We start from the raw sequence: 21,646 nt of genomic DNA, 5'->3' as shown, positions 1-21,646 counted from the left end.
TCTCGAACCTATGATTCTGTACAAGCCTTTCTGATATAGAGATAAATGTGATGAACCTGCACTTTGCATTAGCTTAAAATCAAGCCTATACTGTTTGAGATTTACATTTGGTTTACAAAGATGGGGCTTGAGAATGCAGGATTTCTGATCAACCAACTTTTGAACTGTCACTGTGTGTTCGCCCACCCCTTTCGCCCATTGGATGAAATTGCTATCTGTGTACATCATCTTTGAGGGTACAAGATAGAGGGACAGGAAAGAGGGATGGGGGGTGCATATCATGCCAAGGTGGTGCACTTCAGGCACATGGCAAAGGTGGGATTCGATCCCGGTCTTGGTTATAACAAGCATGATACTTTACCTGCTGAACAATTTGGCAGCTTCAAACAACCACCTCCACAAAATGAATTATTTCATCCATCACCACAGCTAGACACTCCTCCCTTGATGATCGCCTTCACTCAGGGGAACCGTCAGCTGCATGAAAATCTGTAAGAGGATGATTGCTCACACTAGATTCAAACTTTTGATGCCTCTCCACTGCAGCCTCAACTCTCTGACTGAACTCTTCATCAGAGCTTGCTAACATATAACGCAGTTTGAAGTTTATCTGGTTTTCCACCAGAACCTTATGCCTTGGAATTATTCTATCGTCAAGAGAGTAACTGAAGAACCTGCAAAACCTCTCTTCCTCATCAGCTTCAGAACAAAACATAGCTCAAGTAAGATCTAAAATAGGAACAAAATGCATAAAATTAACCAGAATAACAACTTGGCAACTTGTACACCCCAAAAAAGGAGGGGGGGGGGCAGCTTGGTTACTATCAACCTGAAAAATTCAAATGGATCAAATAAGGTAGGCTCATTCTTAAGCTCAGTATATTTCCTGAATCATGTTTTCTTGAGTAAAAACAAGTAATGGTATTAATTCATTTCTAATAAGTTTACGCACATAGGATCAAACTATAGGCCTTGTAAACTTGGGAGTTGGGGCCTGAATCAACCCAATGTGCAGTAGCACTTTGAGCAATTGAGCATTTCCTGATTCAGGCCATATATTTGCTGAGTTAAACCCGACTAGATCAATTTTGTATTTAATACACCAGTCCAGCAAAATATTGAATGAACCAAATGTAAGACTGGTAAATCAGCCTGTTACGGCTCCAAGTTGGTTCAGAGAGTGAAATAATTTTGAATTATGGGACTGGGCCTTGAGTACCATATTAAGTAGCAAGAGTTATTAATATATATCCATAAATAACAATGCATATCAATACTGATACTATCAATGCATCTGAACAATATGATATGCATGGAATTTTTTAATACATGGGTATCTTGTATTCATAGGTTGAAAATGAGCAATGATCAGACTATACCTTGAGCTATATATTGATTGTAACCTTGTAGGTCAAAATTGAAAACTTATGTACTTGCTCAATTATATAATCTCTGGCAGGAGAAAAGAAAACTAGTGGAGATTGCTGAAAACATGAAGAAAAAAGTTGAATAGCAGACTGGTATGCTACCTTGGAAAGTCAATAAGGTCCTGCAATGGCCTGACCATAGTCCTTCTCAAATAACGGTACTTTGGCCGGAGGACATCCAAATTGTATCTTAGCAACATGGGAAAATCGGCAATCATCTCACCTAGCAAACGGAGAGGGATGCCTAGTGAAAGGAAGTATTTCACATTAATCTCAAGCTTATTAACAATACTGCACCCCAAGAGTTCTGGTCCCAAAGCTATCACTTTTCCAATATCTCTCTTGGCAATTCCAGCTTTTGTAATCAAGAAGATAACCTGTACAGTATAACCACCAGGAAAAGGTTTGTGTGCTTTCAGCAATATATATATATATATATAGCACCCTAGAAAATATATATATATATTCTCCAATATAAAAGGTACAGAAAATAGCACCCTAGAAAATTATAATTCATATAGGAGAAACTAGAAATTTTATGGTCCTAAACCAGAAATAAACCATATTGATAAAAGAAAATGAAAAGGTGTAAGCCATCAAATCTTCACTACGAAGAGAGTAAAACAAGGGAAAACCACTCCTAGAAGAAAAGCCCCGAGTACAATAATATCATAAATGCTATCTTTCTGGGGAAGAATCAGATGACAGATATATTTTTTTCTCTTTTATTTGTAAGTTAGTGTCGAGTTGGGGCACAGGAAAAGTATTGACAGCTCTGCACAGATACAAAACAATGGGCACAGCTGCACTGCACAAGAATATGGAAACAAAATGCCCCTAACTTAGAATAGTCATGTTTATCTAGTTGAATAAACTGAAAAAAGAAAAACTAATATTGAGAGAAAACAATAAAGAAAAAAGAACAAACCACTGGGCGAATTTTCTTGTAGAGGTTATACGTTAATAAAGGAGGGAACTTGACAAGCATATCGCCAATTGCTTCTTCACGAATGCCTATGTCCTGTAAAAATTGTACCTTCACAATGGAAGAATAAGTATTTGAATTAGTACCATTGGAATAAAATTTGACCATGCCAACAATGATCATTATATGGGATGCATCTCCCCCCACCCCCCGGGTGTGTGGGTGTGAGTGCGTGCCAGCCAAAATTTCTGCTGGGACCATGTGGGCTTCCACCCTGCAAACCTGCAGTGATGGGTTTATTATCATGTAGAGCACTAACACAGCAGCTTGAATACATTCATCTTATTGGTAGACTTTCAGTCACCATGTGTACAGGGACGTTTGTCCAGGTCTGCCCCATTGCCCACCATGTATAATATTTTCCTGCTATAAATGATATTGTTTCAATATTCCAGAATTTTCTTCATTTTCTTCTAAAGAATTGAATTAATAATCTTCAAACCCCCCCCCCACCCTTTTTCTCGTACTTTTTCAATCAGAGAAAAAAGCCATAGAGTATGTTGGGCTGATGTGGACAATAACAGCGCAGCACATCATATTATCTAATTCTTTCATTAATGAATCATCTTTTCATTGAATTTTCTTATTTACTTCATGAGAAAACATTGTTTACTCAAAGTTGTTTTTGGATTGACAGGATAGATCGCTTGATTTGGGGCAAATGAAGAGCCGATTTGGCAAACTCAAGCACAGGACAGATAAAGGACTTTCTGTATTGGCTACATGTCAAATTTCAGGTCTAACTCAATCATATGGTCCACCTTGAAGTTGACTCTTACACCTTGTATCTTAAATGGTTCACATTAAGTTAAAACAACTAAAAACATAAGTGGTATATAATGTATCTAGTGACTGAAGTAGAACAAATTAGTAGGGGAAGGCGGTGCCTACCTGTCTGTGTTTTTGGGACCCCACCTGAGCTGCCACTTGGCAGATACATAGTCTGTTCCACTAAGCTTGGTGGAACAGGTAGGCCCACTATCTCCCAACCATATTTTGTACATGAATCATTGAAGTCATATTAAACAATACACGTAAATGGAAAAGGCAAAACAGAGTAAGAGCTCCCTAATTTATTTGGGAAATTTCATTTCAGTGGCATGGTCCAAGCAGTCATTTTCAAAATCTCGCCTCACACAGAGAATTGTAAGAAGACACTCCAGGTAAGTGCTTTACTGCAACAAGTTTAAGTCATGATAAAAGAAAAACCTACATTGGCTTCAGCACTGACAAAATGGAGTTTTAAGAAGACAGACTTGGTAAGTGCTTTATGGCAACAAGTTTCACCCTTGGTAAAAGAAAAATATATGTTGGCTTCAGCATTGACAAGATGATTCACATATTAGTGTTATCAAAATATGTATTTGGAATTTAAAATATAAATCACAAGCATAAGAGTACATTAGCTTGAAAAGATAACATACCTTTGGTGCAATTGTTGTTTCCAAATCAACACAAAAAACAATTGGTTTCAAGATAAGAATTCTCCTCATGCCATCTTTGCGAACCCCAAGGTAATGCAAGTACTTTACAAGAGGCTTCCATCTTTCTTCAATGCTGCAAGCCATCAAATGTGGCTTGAACGCCAACAATCGTCCAACATCTTCATTACTAAAGCCAAACTCCTTAAGGTACTGAACCTGTACACAACAACGTAGCAAGAGATCCCAGCATATAACTACCATTTGCAACTACCAAACATCTATGAAATGCAGACTCAAGAGGATGAGTAAATCACCTTAGACCTCATCTCTTCCAGAGTAAAGAAGCCAAGTGCCTTGGGACAATCAAAGACCATGGTGCCAAAATCCTTCTCATTCATACCCATGTCCAAGTAGAAATTCACACGCAATCTCACTTCTTCTATGGTGTAACCCAACAGTGGAGGACAGCGGCTAACAACGAACCCAATCCACTCCCTCCTGACTCCATTGCTCTCTAGATAACTAACAATCTCATCCAACTCTTGGATGCTGCGCTGCAAAATACCTCCTCCTGCCTTTACAAGCATTAGGCCAAGAAATTCTCCCTTCACATGAATAGTCTTCAACCACCCTATCTTCTGCCTTATCAACTCAGGATTTTCACAACTCATACAAATGAGCTTCCCAATTTGGGGATACGTCAAAGAATTGTGCTTCAACCACCTGAAGTCCGGAAGGAAAGGAAGGATTGAATAAGAAAAGTAGGTTACTGAGATAAATAAGAACCTGGAGTAGTTTACAGCTGTGTACCTGATGAGAGGGATGACATTGGAACTCTCTATAACAGTCTTGGCGCGAATGTTGAAGGTGGAGTGTGAGAATTCGTGTAAGCGCTTCAAAGAGGCAGCTTCGATCATGATGTGGTCGATGAAGTCGGGTAACCTAGACACTAAATTGGTGGAGAAAGTAATCCGGAACTTACCAGCACGCATGGCTTCCTTGAAGATCTCGGCAGTGACCTTACGGCGAATTTCAAGTGCCCGCATCAACATCTTATCGTCGTCGATGTCTGCAGGTCCTCCTTGGAAGAGACGATGCAGAGGAGGAGGAGAATTTCGGCCTTCGGGACTTACATGGGACTGCAAGTAGATGGAGCCGGCAAATTGAGGGGATCTTCTTTTGACAAGGGACATCTCCAACAGCTTTACTTTCTCTTCCTCCGTCATTTCTTCTTCTTCTTCTTCTTGTTTCCATGGTTCTGGTATCCTAAGTGCTTCTTCTTCTTCTTCCTCCTCCTCTGTCGTCGTTGATTCTTCTGGTTGTTGTTGAGATAAGTGGCGGAGAAGGAGAGCTGTGGTCCTGGCGTTGTGCTTTCGGAGAATCTGTTGGCTGTTATCGTCGTGGGACTCGGACTTGAACTCGAACTCGGAAACCTGGGGCGTCTGATGGGGAGAGGGGAGAACTGAGGAAGAGAAGACAACCAAGGAGGGCTTGCGGTCTAGACTGGTGTCGGGGACCAAGTAATACAGAAGCTTGGTCGTTCTGGTGTTGCAATTACGGCGGCACCGGAGGTAGAGAGAGTCTGAGAGGGAGGACAAGAGCTGCTGGTGGTGAGGCAGCCAAACCAGCATCGTCGCCGCGATACTCACAGTCCGAAGCCAATCTAAAGCAAACCCGAGTGGATAGCTTGCGGAAAGGATGTGTGTTTAGAGAGAGAAAGATAATGGCTTGAAATGAATTTCTTCCGTTAACAGGGAAATAGCTTCTCTGTTATATCAGGATTTCTTATATGGGTGCTAGCATACTTGATATCGGTGGTATATCCAACATTTTCTTTTTTTATATTAAACACCTTCCAAAATTGATTTCACCCCATAAAATTATTCCTGAAATCATACCAAAGGGAGCCCTATTCATATTTTCATCTTTACTGCATAAAATTGAATGAGAAAGGAAAATACATCGAAAGGTTAACACAATAAGATTACTATTATATGGGGGAAAAATCACTACTTGATGTGCTCTGCTTTCTTCTCACAGGGGCACCATGGAATGACGCCCTTACCCCCAAGTAAAAATGGATTGATCTGACTCATCTATGGTGTAACATTGGTGGTAATGCATATTCGACGGCTTGGAGCACCTAGACATGGACCCCAACACACAGGCACGTAGAGGAGTCACATTTTGGTGGATACCTAATTACCTATGCACACTCCCCTATTGGCTTAGGTGCTAGCATGGAGGCCACACGATCATGTAGTGATCCCCATCCCTTATAATGTTAACCTTTCTCAACTTATTGTCCTTTTTCATTCAGTTTATGCACTTGAGATGAAAATGTGAGCAACTTTATTGACCCCAATTAGTTTTTAGGTTGATATGTTATTCTCAAGTATCGATCACTTATCCATATGTGAACAGTTCAAGTTTCATGATGACACATGTTCTTTTGTTCTATAATTCCACTACATGCACATTTTTTTTTTTTTTTGTTAACCAAGGTGTTCGGGCCAATTTACACATACCTTGACTAATCCTCGGGGAGACTAACGCAGTAATCTACCGCCACGGTCTCCATTACATGCACTATGCGACACTTTTATCGAGGTTACGTTTTAGGCTAGTGTTTTGCTTGGCGATTCTCTTATTAGAGTTGTGGCTACATGGCGGCTTAGGGCTTGGGTGTATTTTACAAAGATAGGCTAGTGAAGGAGTTCATCAAGCACGATTGCAACGCAATTGGAGTTCAACTCATTTGCCTCTGGGTACTCAAATGGGAAGCTCCAGGAGCTGAGATCATCGTAACTGTGGTTTTCTACATGGTCTTCTCCACCATCGATCCCAAGAGAAGCACATGCAATTGAAAAATCCATGAATCCGTCGAAGATGTTGTGTGAATTGTTGATTTTCTTCTCGACTTTGTTGACACTATTATTGGAATCGACATTGTTAGATTCCCTGACAGTGTTGGAGTTGCTGTTAGGATGGTGGCGATAGTGCCCATGGTAGTGGACAAACATGGGATTGTGCCCTCATTATTTTTTAGGTTATTCTAATATCAATAATGATATTTTTTTTAATGTAAGTTGTGTCTATAATGTTTTTTCTAGGGAAGTGGTTTGTTTCATTCATCCTCTAGCCTGGATGACCCTGTCAATGATGTGAACAGTCTGTCAATTTCTATTCCTTGGTTTCGAGTAATGTGTATCTCAACCTTGTGTTTGTCATACCTTCCATCAGAATGAATTTTGCTTAAAAAAAATATCTTTCTGTTTGAAAGTTCTGAAAACAAGCTAGCATACTTCAATTTGTGCAAAGTAAACCTAAATAACAAAGACATTTTCTCCAAAATTTATGTTCAACAAAAATTTGGTCACTTTATATGATATATTTAACTGAGATCTTTAACACAACGAAGGTCCCATGGTCTAGTGGTCAGGACATTGGACTCTGAATCCAGTAACCCGAGTTCAAATCTCGGTGGGACCTCTGTCTTTTCCACATTTTGTGATTTGCACCATATTCGGGAGATTAAAAAACCATGTTACATATCTCATAAAGAAGCCAAGGAGGAGAGAGAGGTCAAATTCTTTCCAATGCACAAGATAGGACTTTCTTGGTCAGAGGGTCAACTTTTTTTTTTTTTTTTTTTTTTTTTTTTTTTTTTTTTAATTTTTATTTTATTGGAAAGCAAATATAGTCAACGGAAATTACATCATAGTAAGCAGCATTGTTTATGTCTCTACGATTAACACACATCATAACATCCCATAAACATTTGATAAAATAGGGGAATCATAACTCCCAGGAAAAAAATCGTCTACAATTCCGATCTCATACAATTTCGTGAAATACCACATTCAGGGGGTGACACGTGTATTGATACCAATGCAATGGTCCAAATCTGATTTAAATGTCTCTTCATTGATTTAATGTTTTATTAGTTGTACCAGATCTGGACCATTGTGTTGGTATCAATACACGTGTCACCCCCTAAAAGTGGTATCACACGAAATTGTACGAGATCGGAATTATAGATGATTTCAACCCTGAATAAACATTTGATAATAGGGGAATCAGATATAGGTTCATAACATCTCATGTAGTCCTCCAGACCGAGAGTGGATGTCCCAAAAAACCCCAAAAGATGGTAAAGGCCAGCTAGAACCATTAGGTTTAGGAATAAGGTAAGCCAATGAAGCCGCATTGAAACACACTTCCTGGATCTCCCATCCATTAGCTTCGGCAAAAAAGAGTCCCTGGAGTAGTCAATATGCTTCCACTTCGGCAGCTGTCCGCGAAGAGACGAGGCCTATTTGTAGGGTCTTAAAACTTCCCCGTGAAAAATACTGAATCCCCAACCTGCTTTTGATTCCACCGAGTTAGAGATACCAATACCTACGACTACATGAGAAGACAAAAAGTGGAGTGGTAAGGATTGTTTTATGACGAATTCTGAATCATTTGTAATAGGAACAACAGAAAGATGTGAGTTAGTACTTGTAGAGAAGTGAAGATTATGCACCCATAAGGTTATAGGCTGTAAAATAGCATGCGGATTGAAATCAGACTTTGCCATCACAATGTCATTTCGATGTTTCCATATGAAGAATAAGGGCCCGTTTGATAACGTTTCTGTTTCAAGAAACGATAGAAACATAAATTTTAGTTTCTAGAAACAGAAACGGAATTGAATGTGTTTAATAAGTCATGTTTTTAGAAGTCGATGGTAACCAGTGAAAGAATTACCACAAGTCATTTTCAGAAACGGCTGGGTCGTTTCTTGAACCATAAATAAGTAAAAATTTCTATTTCTATTTCTAAAAATAAATAAAACGAAACAGTTTTATCAAACGCTTTTTGCTCCGTTTCTGTTGTTTCTAGAAATAGAAATGGCAGAAACGCGTTGCTTGAAACGTTATCAAACGGGCCCTAAGGTCACTACAATAATGCTGAAACAATGGCACATTGGCACATTGGGTCAACATCAGCGATTCCTGTGCATTCCGTGGTTAAGTAATCTCCAGAAAAACATTTTAAATTTTGGCGGAATTTTTAAACGCCATAAAAAAAAATCCACCATCCTCGTGGTAAAGCCGATCGAATGGACAAGAATGTTCCATCAAGAGCATTACACCTGCCTGAGATAATGTATTTAGCTGCATGGGATGTGGTGAATTTGGAATCATGGGTAGGAGGAGTATATTGGCAAGACGAGTCAACAGAATCAATAGAATTAGCCACTTGAAGGCGAAGTACCGCCAAACGCTCATCCTGGGTAAGAAATTCCTCAATGGCCTGCACATTCCACTGTGAATCATAGAATACTGAGTTGACAAGGAAATTTGAATTCATTGTTGGAGGGGAACAGAGACATCGATTTGGCATCGAAGTGAGCAAATTGCATCAATTTTCTGACATTGTTTTAGAATGCGCGAAACATGACATCCAATATGTCGGAATCGACGTTAGAACCGATTGTATGAGCACCATTGATGCTAAAAAACATTCCACTTTTGGAAAAAAAATTAATGTGTTGACCAGAAAGGTCCGAAAAGAGGTCCAGAACCGCTTTAATTGTGAGAAAGTCATCGGAGGTTGCGTGCGAGAAGATGAAAATATCATCCGCAAAAAGGAGATATGAAATCTCAGGAGCGTGCTTACAAACATTGATACCCTTAAAAGAGGTTTAAATCGTGGTAGGTCTTGAGAAGATGAGGGAGGACTTCCGTTACGGAAATAAACAAATAAGGACTCAAGGGGCATCCGAATTGCTCAAAAGTTGATCCTTCCATCTTAATGGAGTATGAAACAGAAGAGAGAAGAAGATTGATCATTTGACACCATCTGGTCCCAAAACCAAGAAAATCAAACAAGCGAGTAATAAAAATCCATTCAAGTCTATCATAGGCTTTGGACATATCGATCTTAATAGCCACATACCCTAATTTGCCTTTTTTTCTTTTTATTCAAAAAGTGAAAGATTTCGTGTACAATGATAATATTATTATAAATTTGCCTTCTTTATAAGAAAGCAGCTTGAAATGGGGAAATAATAGAGGGGAGAAATTTTTTCAATCGATTCGCAAAAATCTTGGCTATAATTTTATACGAGACATTACACAAACTAATTGGTTTGAAGTTGTCAACTGTTGAGGCATCAATCCTCTTAGGAATTAAACAAAGCAAAGTATGATTCGGACCATCTGGGATGCTCCCATGCAGAAAGAAATTGTTAACCAAAAGGGCAACATCCAGTCAACTTTGTTGTTAATCTCCTTAAAAATAAAGTGAAAAAAGCAACTTCTAAAAGAAAATACTGAAGTGCTTGATATCCTGAAAAATATTAAGCACCTCATGGGGGGTAACATTGACTGTGATACTAAAGAAATTGGGTTGAAATCATCTGTAATTCCGATCTCGTACAATTTCGTGCAATACCACCTTCAGGCGGTGACACGTGTATTGATACCAATACAATGGTCCAGATCTGGTACAATTAATAAAACATTAATTCAGTGAAGAGGCATTTAAATCAGATCTGGACCATTGCATTGGTATCAATACACGTGTCACCCCCTGAAGGTGGTATTGCACGGAATTGTACGAGATCGGAATTACAGACGATTTTTTTCCAAAGAAATCAGATCCTTGCAGTCAGATTCCACTATAACGCCATAGATGCCTTCTAAAATGCCGTACAACAGCCCAGATAGAAGAGCAAGAGCCTCACCTGCAACGGAAAACAAAAGCAAACAGCCATCGAAAGAAATCTCCTACTATCACGGATAACTCATCCAATAACACCTTTTCTAGGGTCCAAGCATCTCACATCTTGGAAAGTAAGAACATGAAACAATACATCTTTTTGTTTTATTTTTTTCTCACCTGTTAAAAAAAACATGGGTAATGTCCATGTGAAATCTTTAAAGAATACCCATTATTGTGATGTATAGATTCCTCCCAACAATGACAACATGAGGAACCCTCTCCAGTAGCGAAAAAGGACAGTAATGCATCAATTCACATGATCATGGTTTGAGATGGTATCACACTGCTCATAATAGGGGATCCATATCAGTATTACTAGCCACTAATACCGATACCTTTGTTGATATCGTACTTGTGAAATGGGCAAGGAGAAAGGGTAAAACAGTAAAAAAAAAAAAAAAAATCATTTTAAAACAAAACTCAGGTAAATTTGTCAAATGCAGCCGATCCATGCTAATACCGATGATCATATCGTATCAGTTTTGAAGGTAAATACCTAATCCGATACCGCGCACTAAAACCATGCACATGATGTACTCAAACGGAAGAGGCAAGGAATTAAAGAAGAGTTGGAAGTTGGAGAATTATAATTTAAGCCACTAAAGATAGCATTAGCACATTTTTTTTTTTTTTTTTTGGGTAGAAAAGATAGTGTAGTATCTCAATTTAATTAAGAGATTCACACAATACAGGGAAAAGAGGGGTTTGAGTTAATTTTCTTCTTTGCTTCTTAACTTCAGAAAATCTAATTTGACTGAAAAACCTTAACTGTTACAATTTACATCTCAAAAGAAACCAACAATAAGGATCAGTTACAATATAAAAATTGAAGCTTGCCTACATAAACAAACAAGCTTTTCCAACTGAGTTCAAATATGGCACCAGCCTCTCTCCCTCTCCTTCTATGTGCACCCACAATTACAAAACCCAGTGCCACTGCCCTAAAAATCATTTTCTCTATGCTTTGCCGCAAAATTTTCTGGACATTGTCCCATGAGGCTTTACGCAGTTGCATCGCCCCTTTTAAGGGAAAGAATTGTTTCTGGTGATCCTCCCATCCAGAAACCGAAGAATTTTGGTGGGGGGGGGTGGGGAGGTACACCGAGCAGGCACTAAATTGGGGGGGAGCCTGCTGTAGTATTATTAACATTTAACAAAGAATCACAAACCCTTTAAGCTAGACTTCCTCTGGCCTCTCTAAGTCCCTAAAATCATCTGGTTCAGGGAAAATCTCTTTAGACGGCATCTTGCGGGAAAATGAATGATCAAATCCACCAGCTTGCCCGCTACCATTTGAACCTGCTGTTCCTGATTGTTTTAAAACACCACTTCCCTCTCTTATGGCACTTGGAATGGCTGCAATGTCCAATGAGCTGTGACGCCAGCTCCCAAAGAGAGCTGCATTCCAGGATCTCCTCGATGAAGTTGTCCTCAATGGTGCAGAGCCGGAATTCTCTTCCCTCACCACTTTCAATGGGTTTTCCAATGCTTTAAGAATGTACCTCATGATTGGGCGCTTTGATGGCTTGGGGTTGAGGCATGATCTTGCCACAATAGCCATTGCCCACACCTCCTCGAGCAGGTCCTCATCTACTATGAGAGATGGATCCACAATCTTCGTTACCAGTTCCTTCTCATACGTACTGATGTAAGGCAGTGTTTGCTCCAGCCAGTCTTTTACAGAGGCATCATCAGATGCACTGATGCCCATCTTCCCTGTTACTAGCTCAAGTAAGACCTTCCCAAAACAGTAGACATCAGAAGCACAAGTTGCAGACAGTGAACCTGAATGTTCAAAATAAAAGGAAAACAAAATTTTATTAGCAATAATAAAAAGTATCAGCAGTAAGTCTAAAACGAGGTGTACACAGGATTGTTCATAGTTCTAAGTGTTCCCAACTCAATGAATATCAAAACTCACAAGCAAAGGAACAAGTTCCTTGTCCCATGCTCTACCATCCAAATTACACTAATGAAATATAAGTGTAACAAATAGCAAGTACCTAGGCATCCCACCAGACTAGGAAAATATATCATGGACTGTTACTCCTGCACCTTTTCTCCATACTCCTACAACCAATTACTTCTCTCTGTTTGCATTGACAAAACTATAGACCACTTATAAATAAGTAAATATGCTTCTTCCATGCGGAAAGATGCAACAGTAGTCGGTCAAATGCAAAAAGCCAGTGTACTATCGCTCTCACATAGGTGTTTTTTTTTTTTATTGTTTTCTCTCTCCAACCCGACCAAGTGATTGGGTGACCATTCAGGTGCCTAAGCATTTTAACAGAACTTATCAGGGTTATTCAGTTTGCAAGCTTTTTGGAATCACAACAGCCCTAGGTCACAAATACAGCAATAACAGGGATGCTAACATGCAATACATTAACTTCCATTTATCATACCACTAAAGCACAATTTTCAGCTGTCAAGTTTCCAAATGGATGGACAATTAAAGAAGATTATTGACACAATTTATTTCACAGCCCATTTTGTAAGGAAATTCAATTTAGTGATCCCACCAAGAGGCTGGTACCAAAACCATAAAAATAAAAAAAAAAAAGTCAAAATTTTATTTTAAAACACTGGATTCTGCCATCCTGAACCAAAAACAAAAAAGGGGCACTCTCCAACCCACTGGATTAACACTAATAACTACTGCAAAGATTTGAGAATCAGAATCAAAGAGAAGAAATGAGAGAGGGGCAAAGAGATTGGTGTAACTGGGAAGTCACAACCGTGTAGTTGGGACCTCACCTTTCATTCAATATGTAGACTATATATTATATAGTCATAACCCAAATAGGAAAGTAGAAGACATAATCAAAAAGGAAACTAACTAGCTTAGCTAAGAACTACCTTAAACCCAATAGGAAACTAACAAAGATATGCTTGTATCAAAATATAATCCCATGGTATGGAGGTCTATGGTCACCCATAGCCCTCGAACCGACACATGCTCTCATATACTCTAACACTCCCCCTTAAGGTGGAGTATACACATAGCAATAGAAAGCTCCAACTTGGACCAACAAGAACTCCAACGAGCACAGAGAGAACTCTAATTAATTATCATAAAGCCACTAGCAACGAACAATAGCAACACCAAAAGCACCAAAAGCAACGAAAACCCTTCCAAAGAAGAGACTCCAATACCAATGAAAGCCCTTCCCAAAGAAGGCACTCCAATACCAACGGAAGCCCTTCCCAAATAAGGCACTCCAACAGCAATGAAAACCCTTCCCAAAGAAGGCACTCCAATAGTAACGAAAGTCTTTCCCAAATAAGGCACTCCCACATAATCTCAAAAGAAGTCTAGCATCCAACATCTACATCAAAAGACCATCCCAAAGAAGGCACTGCAATAAAATTGTAGTTCCCAATAGCAATAATAAAAACCCTCACAATTCTCAATCAAATATCTCCCCAAATAGACGTCTCATAGAAAATTCCACAGATAAATAGGCCACATCAGGTCGCTAGGGACCAAACAACATCAGGTTGTTTAATACACCAATCAGCATCAGGTCGCTGAATATATCTTCAAAAGATAAAATAGTTGCTAAGGGCAAACACGAGTAGATACGTCTTCAAACGAAATAATCTTGAGCAGATAATAAATCAAATCGAACAGATAATAATTTGAATCTCCACCTCACGTGTAGCAGTATACAAGGATAAATATTTTCCAACAACAACATCACAAATAATCCCATCACCACAATAAAATAATTTCCAATCTCCACTTTATAGTAACAAATCTGAACAAATAACTCCAATTACCGCGCATGCAAGTACCAATTTTCCTAAAAAGTAAAAATTCTAAATTGAGGTGATCATGGGCCCACCAAAGCAATAATTTGGCACATATATATGCCCAATGGAAATTCTGTAATTACTTCATATAATTCCCAACTGATGCGAACCCCGGGTCAAAATACTCAATTAGGTTCGGTATGGACCCACTTCAAAGTTGGTGGCAATTTTATAATTAATCCGTCAATCCCGGGTTTAAAACCCATCATTGACCACAATTATTGGCCTATAAATTGAAATTGCAAAAGGGAATGGCACTCTTGTAATTAATCACAAATTCCAAAGTGGGATGACAACTTAGTAATAAAAGGGAACTTCAATTAAAATCATAATCCAAGTGATAAAAATATAATGGCAACTAGTAATAAAGAGGAGAAAGGAGGGCAATAATACGGAAACTTTAATTTAAGAGAAAGAAGTAAAGGAATGTGGTGTACGTGTAGTGCAAAGGGTAACCCGTAAACCTGGAATGACAAAACACTCAATAGCAGGGTGTAAATAAGAGGGTATAGGAGGGGTAATCTGAATGGGAAATCAACCATAAAGCAATTATGACAAGATGGGTAAGACTTAATGACTTACTCATTTGACGGGACTAGGAGAGCGGTATTAAAATGGAAATAAAGGAGTAAAATAAGAGGTTAAAGAATTAAAGAGATAAAACACTCCATTGTCTCCTACCTCTATAAGCAAATAAAAAACAGGGGCAGAAAACATGGAAGCAGCGAGAAAGGGATTATCTAGCAGCCGATATAGAGCAACAGGATAACCCTTCTCCTTCTTCTCAATAGAACACCAGGGCCAAAGACTCCACGACACCATCAACCTCCATGAAAGCAGCAGCAATAAAAAAAAAATGAGGAAATGAGATGGATTCCATCAAATCCAATCCATCAATGACTCCGACATAAATCAGAAATCCAGAAAATTCGAGACCGAGAACCAACAAGAGACCCAACAGCCAGCAACTAGAGTATAACCCATCAAGAGAAGATTGAACCAGCAGAGATCGAACCACAATTTGGGTTTCTTCTATTGACAACCATTAACAAACCTAGCACCAACAAACCAATCGACTACAGAAATCTTAAGAGGCAGCAAAAGTCCTTCACAACGAGAGGAAACCGAGAATCAGAAAATCAAGATGTAGGTAACCACTTACTAACAGTAGACAAACACAGAACACTTTTACCTTTCTTCTTCTTCTTATTCATGGCTTTGATACCATGTAAAGATTTGAAAACCAAAATCAAAGAAGAAGAAATAAGAGAGAGACAAAGAGATTGGTGTAACTTGGGAGTCACAACCGTGTAGTTGGGACCTCCCCTTTCATTCAATATATCTATTACATAGCCATAACCCAAATATGAAAGAAGACATAATCAAAAAAAGAAACTAACTTAGCTAACAACTACCCTAAACCCAATAGGAAACTAACAAAGATATGCTTGAATCAAATATAATCCCACGGTATAGAGGTCTATGTTCACTATAGCCCTCCAACCGACACATGCTCTCATATACTCTAACAAATACCAATAATAGTATTATACATTTTCTCTTTAGGCTGTCTGGTTGACAAGAATTGAACAGACTTATACGGAGAACACCAGAAAAAGTGAACTTTCTGGTTGAAAATTGATTTCCCATCCGTTTGATTTATTAGAAACAGAAATCATAAAGCCCACAATTTTTTCCTCTTACTTTCTCTTGATACCCAACAGATTTCATTGTATTTGGATATTCTTTGTCTGAAATAATAAATTATGGGAGAGGATTTCCTATGCTGCCAGTGTGGGAAGGAATCTGCACACTAAACCAATGGTTGTCTTGGAAAAAGTATCAATCGCATGGGTCCCACATATTCAGATTAGGAGAGAAAAAAACCTATGTGACAGGGAAATTGCACTCTGGCAGCCTGGGGAAAATTTTCCCATAAATTATATAAGCAGTGGCAACAGGATGAGGATACTCTAATCATTCTTCGTTGTAGAGCATTGGGTAGCTAGAGGTGGGGGGGGGGGTGTTAGGGAAAAGTATGTCATTTGTATATCAACGACATTAAACCCAGCTTCAATTAGATGCTTTTTCCCCACCCTATCACAGGTTCATAATTAGTTACAAGGAAGCTACCGGAGGAAACAACTACAGAAAATGCAAGTCCATGGCAAAAAGGGCACGACCCCATGTTCATCTGTATTTCAGCTGCAATCAAATGCAAAGGAAGTTATTTTATATCAACATTTTATTTGGTTTTCTTACACAACCAATCAATCAGAAGGCTAAATTTCTTTTCCATTTGGAATCTTCTCCAACAATTCTTCAATTTTCTATCCATTCTGGACAACCAACCAATCAGAAAGCTCAATTTCTTTTCGATTTGGAAACTTCTCCAACAACTGTTCTGTTTCTATGCATTCCAGGAAACCAAACAAAGCCTTGTTAACGTATTTATTATGTTTCCAATGTTGAGAATGATCCTTTTGGGTGACAATGGATGTTCCTCTTTTGGTTATCATGAAAGAGGTAGTTCACCATGGGTTGAGTTACCTCTCCTTTTTAGTGCATTTTACCTATCCTATAGTAATCTGATGGTCCAGACCATCAAATTTGTTCAACTACAGAGGATGGAATTATGAAGCAAGACTATTTTTGAGCCACAAAACATGCAAGAAACAGTCCAATGAAAGAACTATGATATGGCTTGATTGCTGACAGGAACATGTGCAAAGGATAAGGCCCATCATCTTTGATAGGCCTAATGAGCATCATTTGAATAATCTCAAAATAAATAGGTAAACCAATAGGCAGATTATGGCTGTAGATGAATGTTAGGAGATGAGTATAGGAGCAAGAAAATGGTACATACCAGAAGGGCCTTGTCCAGAGGTCCTGCGCATCACAGAAAAGAGAATAATTGTAAGGGGAGGAAATGATAAACATGTGGTAAAGCAGCAAGGTTTAAATCATCAAGGAAAAGATGTAAACAAGTCACAATATTGTCAAAGTTTCCTATGGTGCCTGCCACACAAGTTCACTATTTCAATTATGCAGTCACTTTTGTGTTAAAAGAATGTGGTTCCCAAGGAAGCATACGACAAAATTTATCCTTATAAGTGTTCATATTGAATTTGTAACATACTTATATTTCATACTCTCTCTCTCTTCCTCTTCCACCTCTCCCCCCCCCTCCTTCCCAAGCCAGTAAATATTAAGGTCATCAACAGATTTCATAACTTCCACAGTGGATGCATATCTTGATTATCTTATGTTTAGGCAATAGCCTTGTTCTATGGTTTCATGTACAGGGCCATCTAAAGGTATAGTTGGGCCATCTTGGAGTTGACCCTCTTCTAATAACCTCTTTACTAATGGAGTGTAAGAATATCTTTTCCCCCTTAGTTTAGCATGTAAGAAAATTGGGAAAAGACAATTTTAACTATCTTCTCCTATTCTTTACACCTCTTCACAGAAACATAAGACCAGGGTGGCATTGAGAACAAAACAAGGAAATCCAGGGGCAGCAATAATAAATGAGGTATAATCCCTCATTTTTACCTGCATATCTCTGGTGCAAACCCCATGAAAATGGTAAGAAAAATTTAAATGTAATTCAACATACACGAAAAGAAGAAAAATATATTGGTGGCTGGCATATTTACTGTATAAAAATGATGGCCTAAATTGTAATAGAATACTTACTGTGGCAACCGCAGAAACCTGGTGATCACATTTTGGTGAGTATCCCCCTCTTGAGTGCAAACCTCGCTCAAGCTTCCAAGCCGCACTTCAAATTTATCATCAAGAAGGATACTACTCGCTTGAACATCTCTTCAATAAGTAAATAAGAGAAAGCCTTTAAGTCTCACATCAGAGCATGAAAAATTTTAATAACTAATTTGAACTGATTTAATAGCCAAAGGGGAATCTTAGGAAAGAGATCTTTTTTGTATATATATAAACAAACTAGCAAGCAAACATTTTCCTTTCACTTTATCAAAAAAAAAAAACACTTGGCACAACCCCAGAGAAGTATTTGACAGGTAAATCAATAAAAAGGACACCTCATCAAAAATGGAAGGAGAAGATATAACGAAAAAACCATCCCCATAATGAACAAAGTAGAAAAGGTGAAAAAAAAAACCATATGATCAAACACCATCAATCAAGTCCAGGAAATGTAAACAAGGACTGCTATCATCAGTTAAGTAATTGATATCTAGGCATCATGTATCATAGAAAAAGATCATGACGCCAAGGCAAAATAATCTCTCGTGTACTGCAAATATTTTCCACTGGGTGCTTTGTGACGCCTCTCAATAATAATATGAGAGATGTGCTTACCAATTAGACCCTAATACCCAAGGGGAAAAGCTAATATGGGTCTCTGAAGAAAAAGGATCTTTGTGTTTGTGTGACACTTCTAATACCTAGGTAACCAAAACCTCCCAAAATGGAGCTTCACTGCATTTGACGCATGGGTTGACAAATATGATATTTGGATATAAGGATCAGATCTAGCAAATGGGAAGTAATCTCCTACAATCATGGTTTAAGATCTCGCCGAGATCTCGCTAATATCTCTCTTTTTCAAAAAGGCGAGACGTATGGCGAGTTATAATTGTGCAAAAACTCGACCGAGAACTCGAGATCTCGCCTATAACTCGCCTTTCTCTACTTTTTTTGAAGAAAAAACACTAAGGAACAAGGATTTTTGTGTTTTTGCTTGAGGATCTCCATTCCTACACTCTTTGAAGCTTAAAGAGTAGAGAATATTATCTCCTCATCTACATTTGGAGTTACTTTAATTTTCAATGTATGTGTGAATGTGACTCATCAATCATCAATGTTAATTGTTAAACAATTAAGTAATTACATATGATGTCTTTTAAATTCTTATGATTATGTTGTGTCATGTGTCATGTGTTGATTGTGGAATGTGGATGGTGGAATAGAGCATATTGGCCTAGGGTCCGAAGAGTCGGAGACTACTTACATAGGGTATGAAGTCAAAGTACCATTTTAGGTTTGATTAAAAAAAAGTTTCAAGGGCTACAAAGACCATATGGCCATCAAGACCAACCATCGAGTCGACCGAGAAAAAATACATGATCTCGGTGAGATCACGCCAGATCTCTCTTTTTGGATCAGTGATATTGGGGGGGCGAGAGTGAGATCTTAAACCTTGCCCACAATAGAATAATAAGGCAAGAGATACTTTACATGGACCACCTAGTTTTTTTTCCACATGGAAAGGTAATGTGGAAATTTCAATAATTGGATAGATAGTTACAGTATGGATCGACAATTTGTCAAATTATATATGCCAAATTAAATGATATACCCCCAATCTATTGATTTTTTTTCCGCTTCTTTTTTTAGCTGTCCATTTTCAACAATTTCCCCAAGAGTTTAACTTCTAATCTCAAAGCCTTATTTCACCATGTGGTTCAATGACAACAAGTTTGCACCTCAACATGTGAGCAGGGGGTTCTTGGGCCCTACCTGCCCGGTCGTCTAGGAAACCAAAGCTTTAACAACAACAATAAATTATAGAACTGTAACTTCTTCAATTTGCAGGTCATCCGTTTAAAATATGGACTGCATCTCAATATAAGTCTACAAGGTTGTGGGAGTGACTCCCATGCTTTCCTTCTTTATAGTTCGCTTAAGAAATATCTTCAACCATCTCTAAGCAACAGCCATGTCTATTACCAAGTCGTTTAAATCTTAGCTTTAAGTTATTTTGCTACAACTTTTTTTTTGGTTGAACAGTAAATGCATTAAAAGAAGGGGGAGGGAAAATTTAGCCTCAAAGGGGAAGTTACAAACCCATTAATGGATACAAAAAGCCCATAAAGAACACCAATCAGGGCCCACATGGCCTTAGAGAACTTCTACAGCCTAGTCCGGAAGCCCAAACAAATGTCCGAACCAGGAAGAGAACCACAGACCCTAAACCTAATATCTCAACACAACAGTTCCTAGCCCAAGCACGAAGGAGCACCCCCGGAAAAGATGCAGCTGGCCAAGCAAAGGGCCACGGCCAACGGATGGGGTCCCCAAGGGCGTTGGCCTTTCTGAGGGCAATGAAGGAGAGGTTGCCGACCAAGAGCAGCCCAACGGGTTGGTTTCTAAGAGGATGCTGCCGATCGGGACAGAAGTCCAAACCGCAGTTCTTCGAAGGCAGTTTGCTGACGGTCGACAGGTCTAGCGGGCCAAGAAGACAAAAAAGGCGGAGGCCAACATAGCGAGCAAGCGGACAGACCAAGCGAGCACGGCATCCTAAAGGGTAGCCATGAATGGGTGACAACCAACAGGACATCAGGCCTGGCGAGAGTGGTGTCCAAAAGAGCTGCAGGCATGACGAGTAGCTAACCGAGAAGTAGAACCGAAGGAACAGACGAGCCAGCGGACTGAACAAACAAGCTTGATGGCAACCAAAAGGTAGACATCAACAAGCTTGACAGGAGAGGTGTCCATAAGGGTGGCAAGCCTGGGGGACAGTGACCAGAAAGCAGCTAGCCTAGAAGGGCCAGCACCAAGTAATCTACTGGCCAAGCAAGGCAGGCGGCCACCAGGAAGACAAGCTGAGCCGTTGCAGCAGCATCAACACTGATTGAGGTGACTGAAACTAGAAATAGCGGGAGAAGAAGGGAAGGGAAGTGGAGGAGGAAGCAGGGAGAGTGAGAGAAGAAGACGAGGAAGAGAGGAGAGGAGAAGGGGAGGTCAACACTAGCACCAACGGAAGAAGAAGGGAAAGGGAGTGGAGGAGGAAGAAGGGAGGGAGAAAGGGCAGATGCAGAGGAAGGGGAAAATAGCAGTGGAGGGAGGGATGGAGAAGAGAAGATGAGAGAAAAGGAGAGAAGGCGAAGGGAGAGGGAGAGGGGGTGGAGCAGCCTCACCATCCAAGCGGCGGCGGTACCTTGGCTTTGCTTCGGTAGCTAAGGTTTTGGGAGCATAGGTTTTTCCGCCTTACGATTCTCAGTTCTATCCATTTCATGTTAGTTTCCTTTTTCATTTTGCTATTACATTCTTGCAAACATTTTTAACTTTTTTAGTTAATAACAATTCTCTGACTCTGCAGCCTTATTTGCAGGAACTTTTAATTCATTAGCCCACATTAATAGCAAGCCGGATTCCAACATTGAATAGATCAGCGAATAAGAATATTTGTCCATCGGTAATGGAAATTACATTAGTAGGAATATAAGCCG

At 39.2% G+C, this 21,646-nt stretch overlaps 2 protein-coding genes and 1 non-coding gene across 4 annotated transcripts in view; 1 reads left to right on the top strand and 2 right to left on the bottom strand.

The window, feature by feature from the left end:
- Window positions 1-46: 46 nt before the first annotated feature.
- LOC122084544 (transcription termination factor MTERF2, chloroplastic-like) lies at window positions 47-5,597 on the bottom strand. The gene is made up of 6 exons (XM_042652857.1): window positions 4,647-5,597; window positions 4,151-4,559; window positions 3,837-4,052; window positions 2,356-2,463; window positions 1,530-1,804; window positions 47-674 (listed from the first exon to the last, which is right to left on the bottom strand). The coding sequence occupies exons 1-6, from the start codon at window positions 5,465-5,467 to the stop codon at window positions 458-460; spliced, it is 2,046 nt and encodes a 681-aa protein (XP_042508791.1). The 5' UTR covers window positions 5,468-5,597; the 3' UTR covers window positions 47-457.
- Window positions 5,598-7,256: 1,659 nt separating this feature from the next.
- Window positions 7,257-7,328, top strand: TRNAQ-CUG. Its single transcript has one exon. It is a non-coding gene; the product is annotated as a tRNA-Gln (tRNA).
- Window positions 7,329-11,314: 3,986 nt separating this feature from the next.
- LOC122084428 (probable LRR receptor-like serine/threonine-protein kinase At2g16250) overlaps window positions 11,315-21,646 on the bottom strand; it is a 14,712-nt gene continuing 4,380 nt past the window's right edge. For both annotated transcript variants that reach the window (XM_042652654.1, XM_042652655.1), the window contains 3 exons: window positions 18,132-18,260; window positions 17,299-17,321; window positions 11,315-12,395 (listed from right to left, as the gene is read on the bottom strand). In XM_042652654.1, coding sequence (XP_042508588.1) covers window positions 11,788-12,395; window positions 17,299-17,321; window positions 18,132-18,260 — 760 coding nt within the window. In that variant the 3' untranslated portion in view covers window positions 11,315-11,787. The remainder of the gene's footprint in view (window positions 12,396-17,298; window positions 17,322-18,131; window positions 18,261-21,646) is intronic.

The sequence above is a fragment of the Macadamia integrifolia genome, chromosome 7 (assembly GCF_013358625.1).
Source record: "Macadamia integrifolia cultivar HAES 741 chromosome 7, SCU_Mint_v3, whole genome shotgun sequence".
In the NCBI taxonomy this organism is placed as follows: domain Eukaryota; kingdom Viridiplantae; phylum Streptophyta; class Magnoliopsida; order Proteales; family Proteaceae; genus Macadamia; species Macadamia integrifolia.
This window is presented reverse-complemented; position numbering and strand designations above follow the sequence as displayed.

What these genes read in the sequence shown, in the direction of transcription:
- LOC122084544 (XM_042652857.1), bottom strand. Translation starts at nt 5,467, where the DNA reads ATGCTGGTTTGGCTGCCTCACCACCAGCAGCTCTTGTCCTCCCTCTCA. An exon ending in TGGAAGAGATGAGGTCTAAG is followed by an intron (nt 4,053 to 4,150) that starts GTGATTTACTCA and finishes TGTTGTGTACAG; the next exon opens with GTTCAGTACCTTAAGGAGTT. An exon ending in ACAAGAAAATTCGCCCAGTG is followed by an intron (nt 1,805 to 2,355) that starts GTTTGTTCTTTT and finishes TATACTGTACAG; the next exon opens with GTTATCTTCTTGATTACAAA.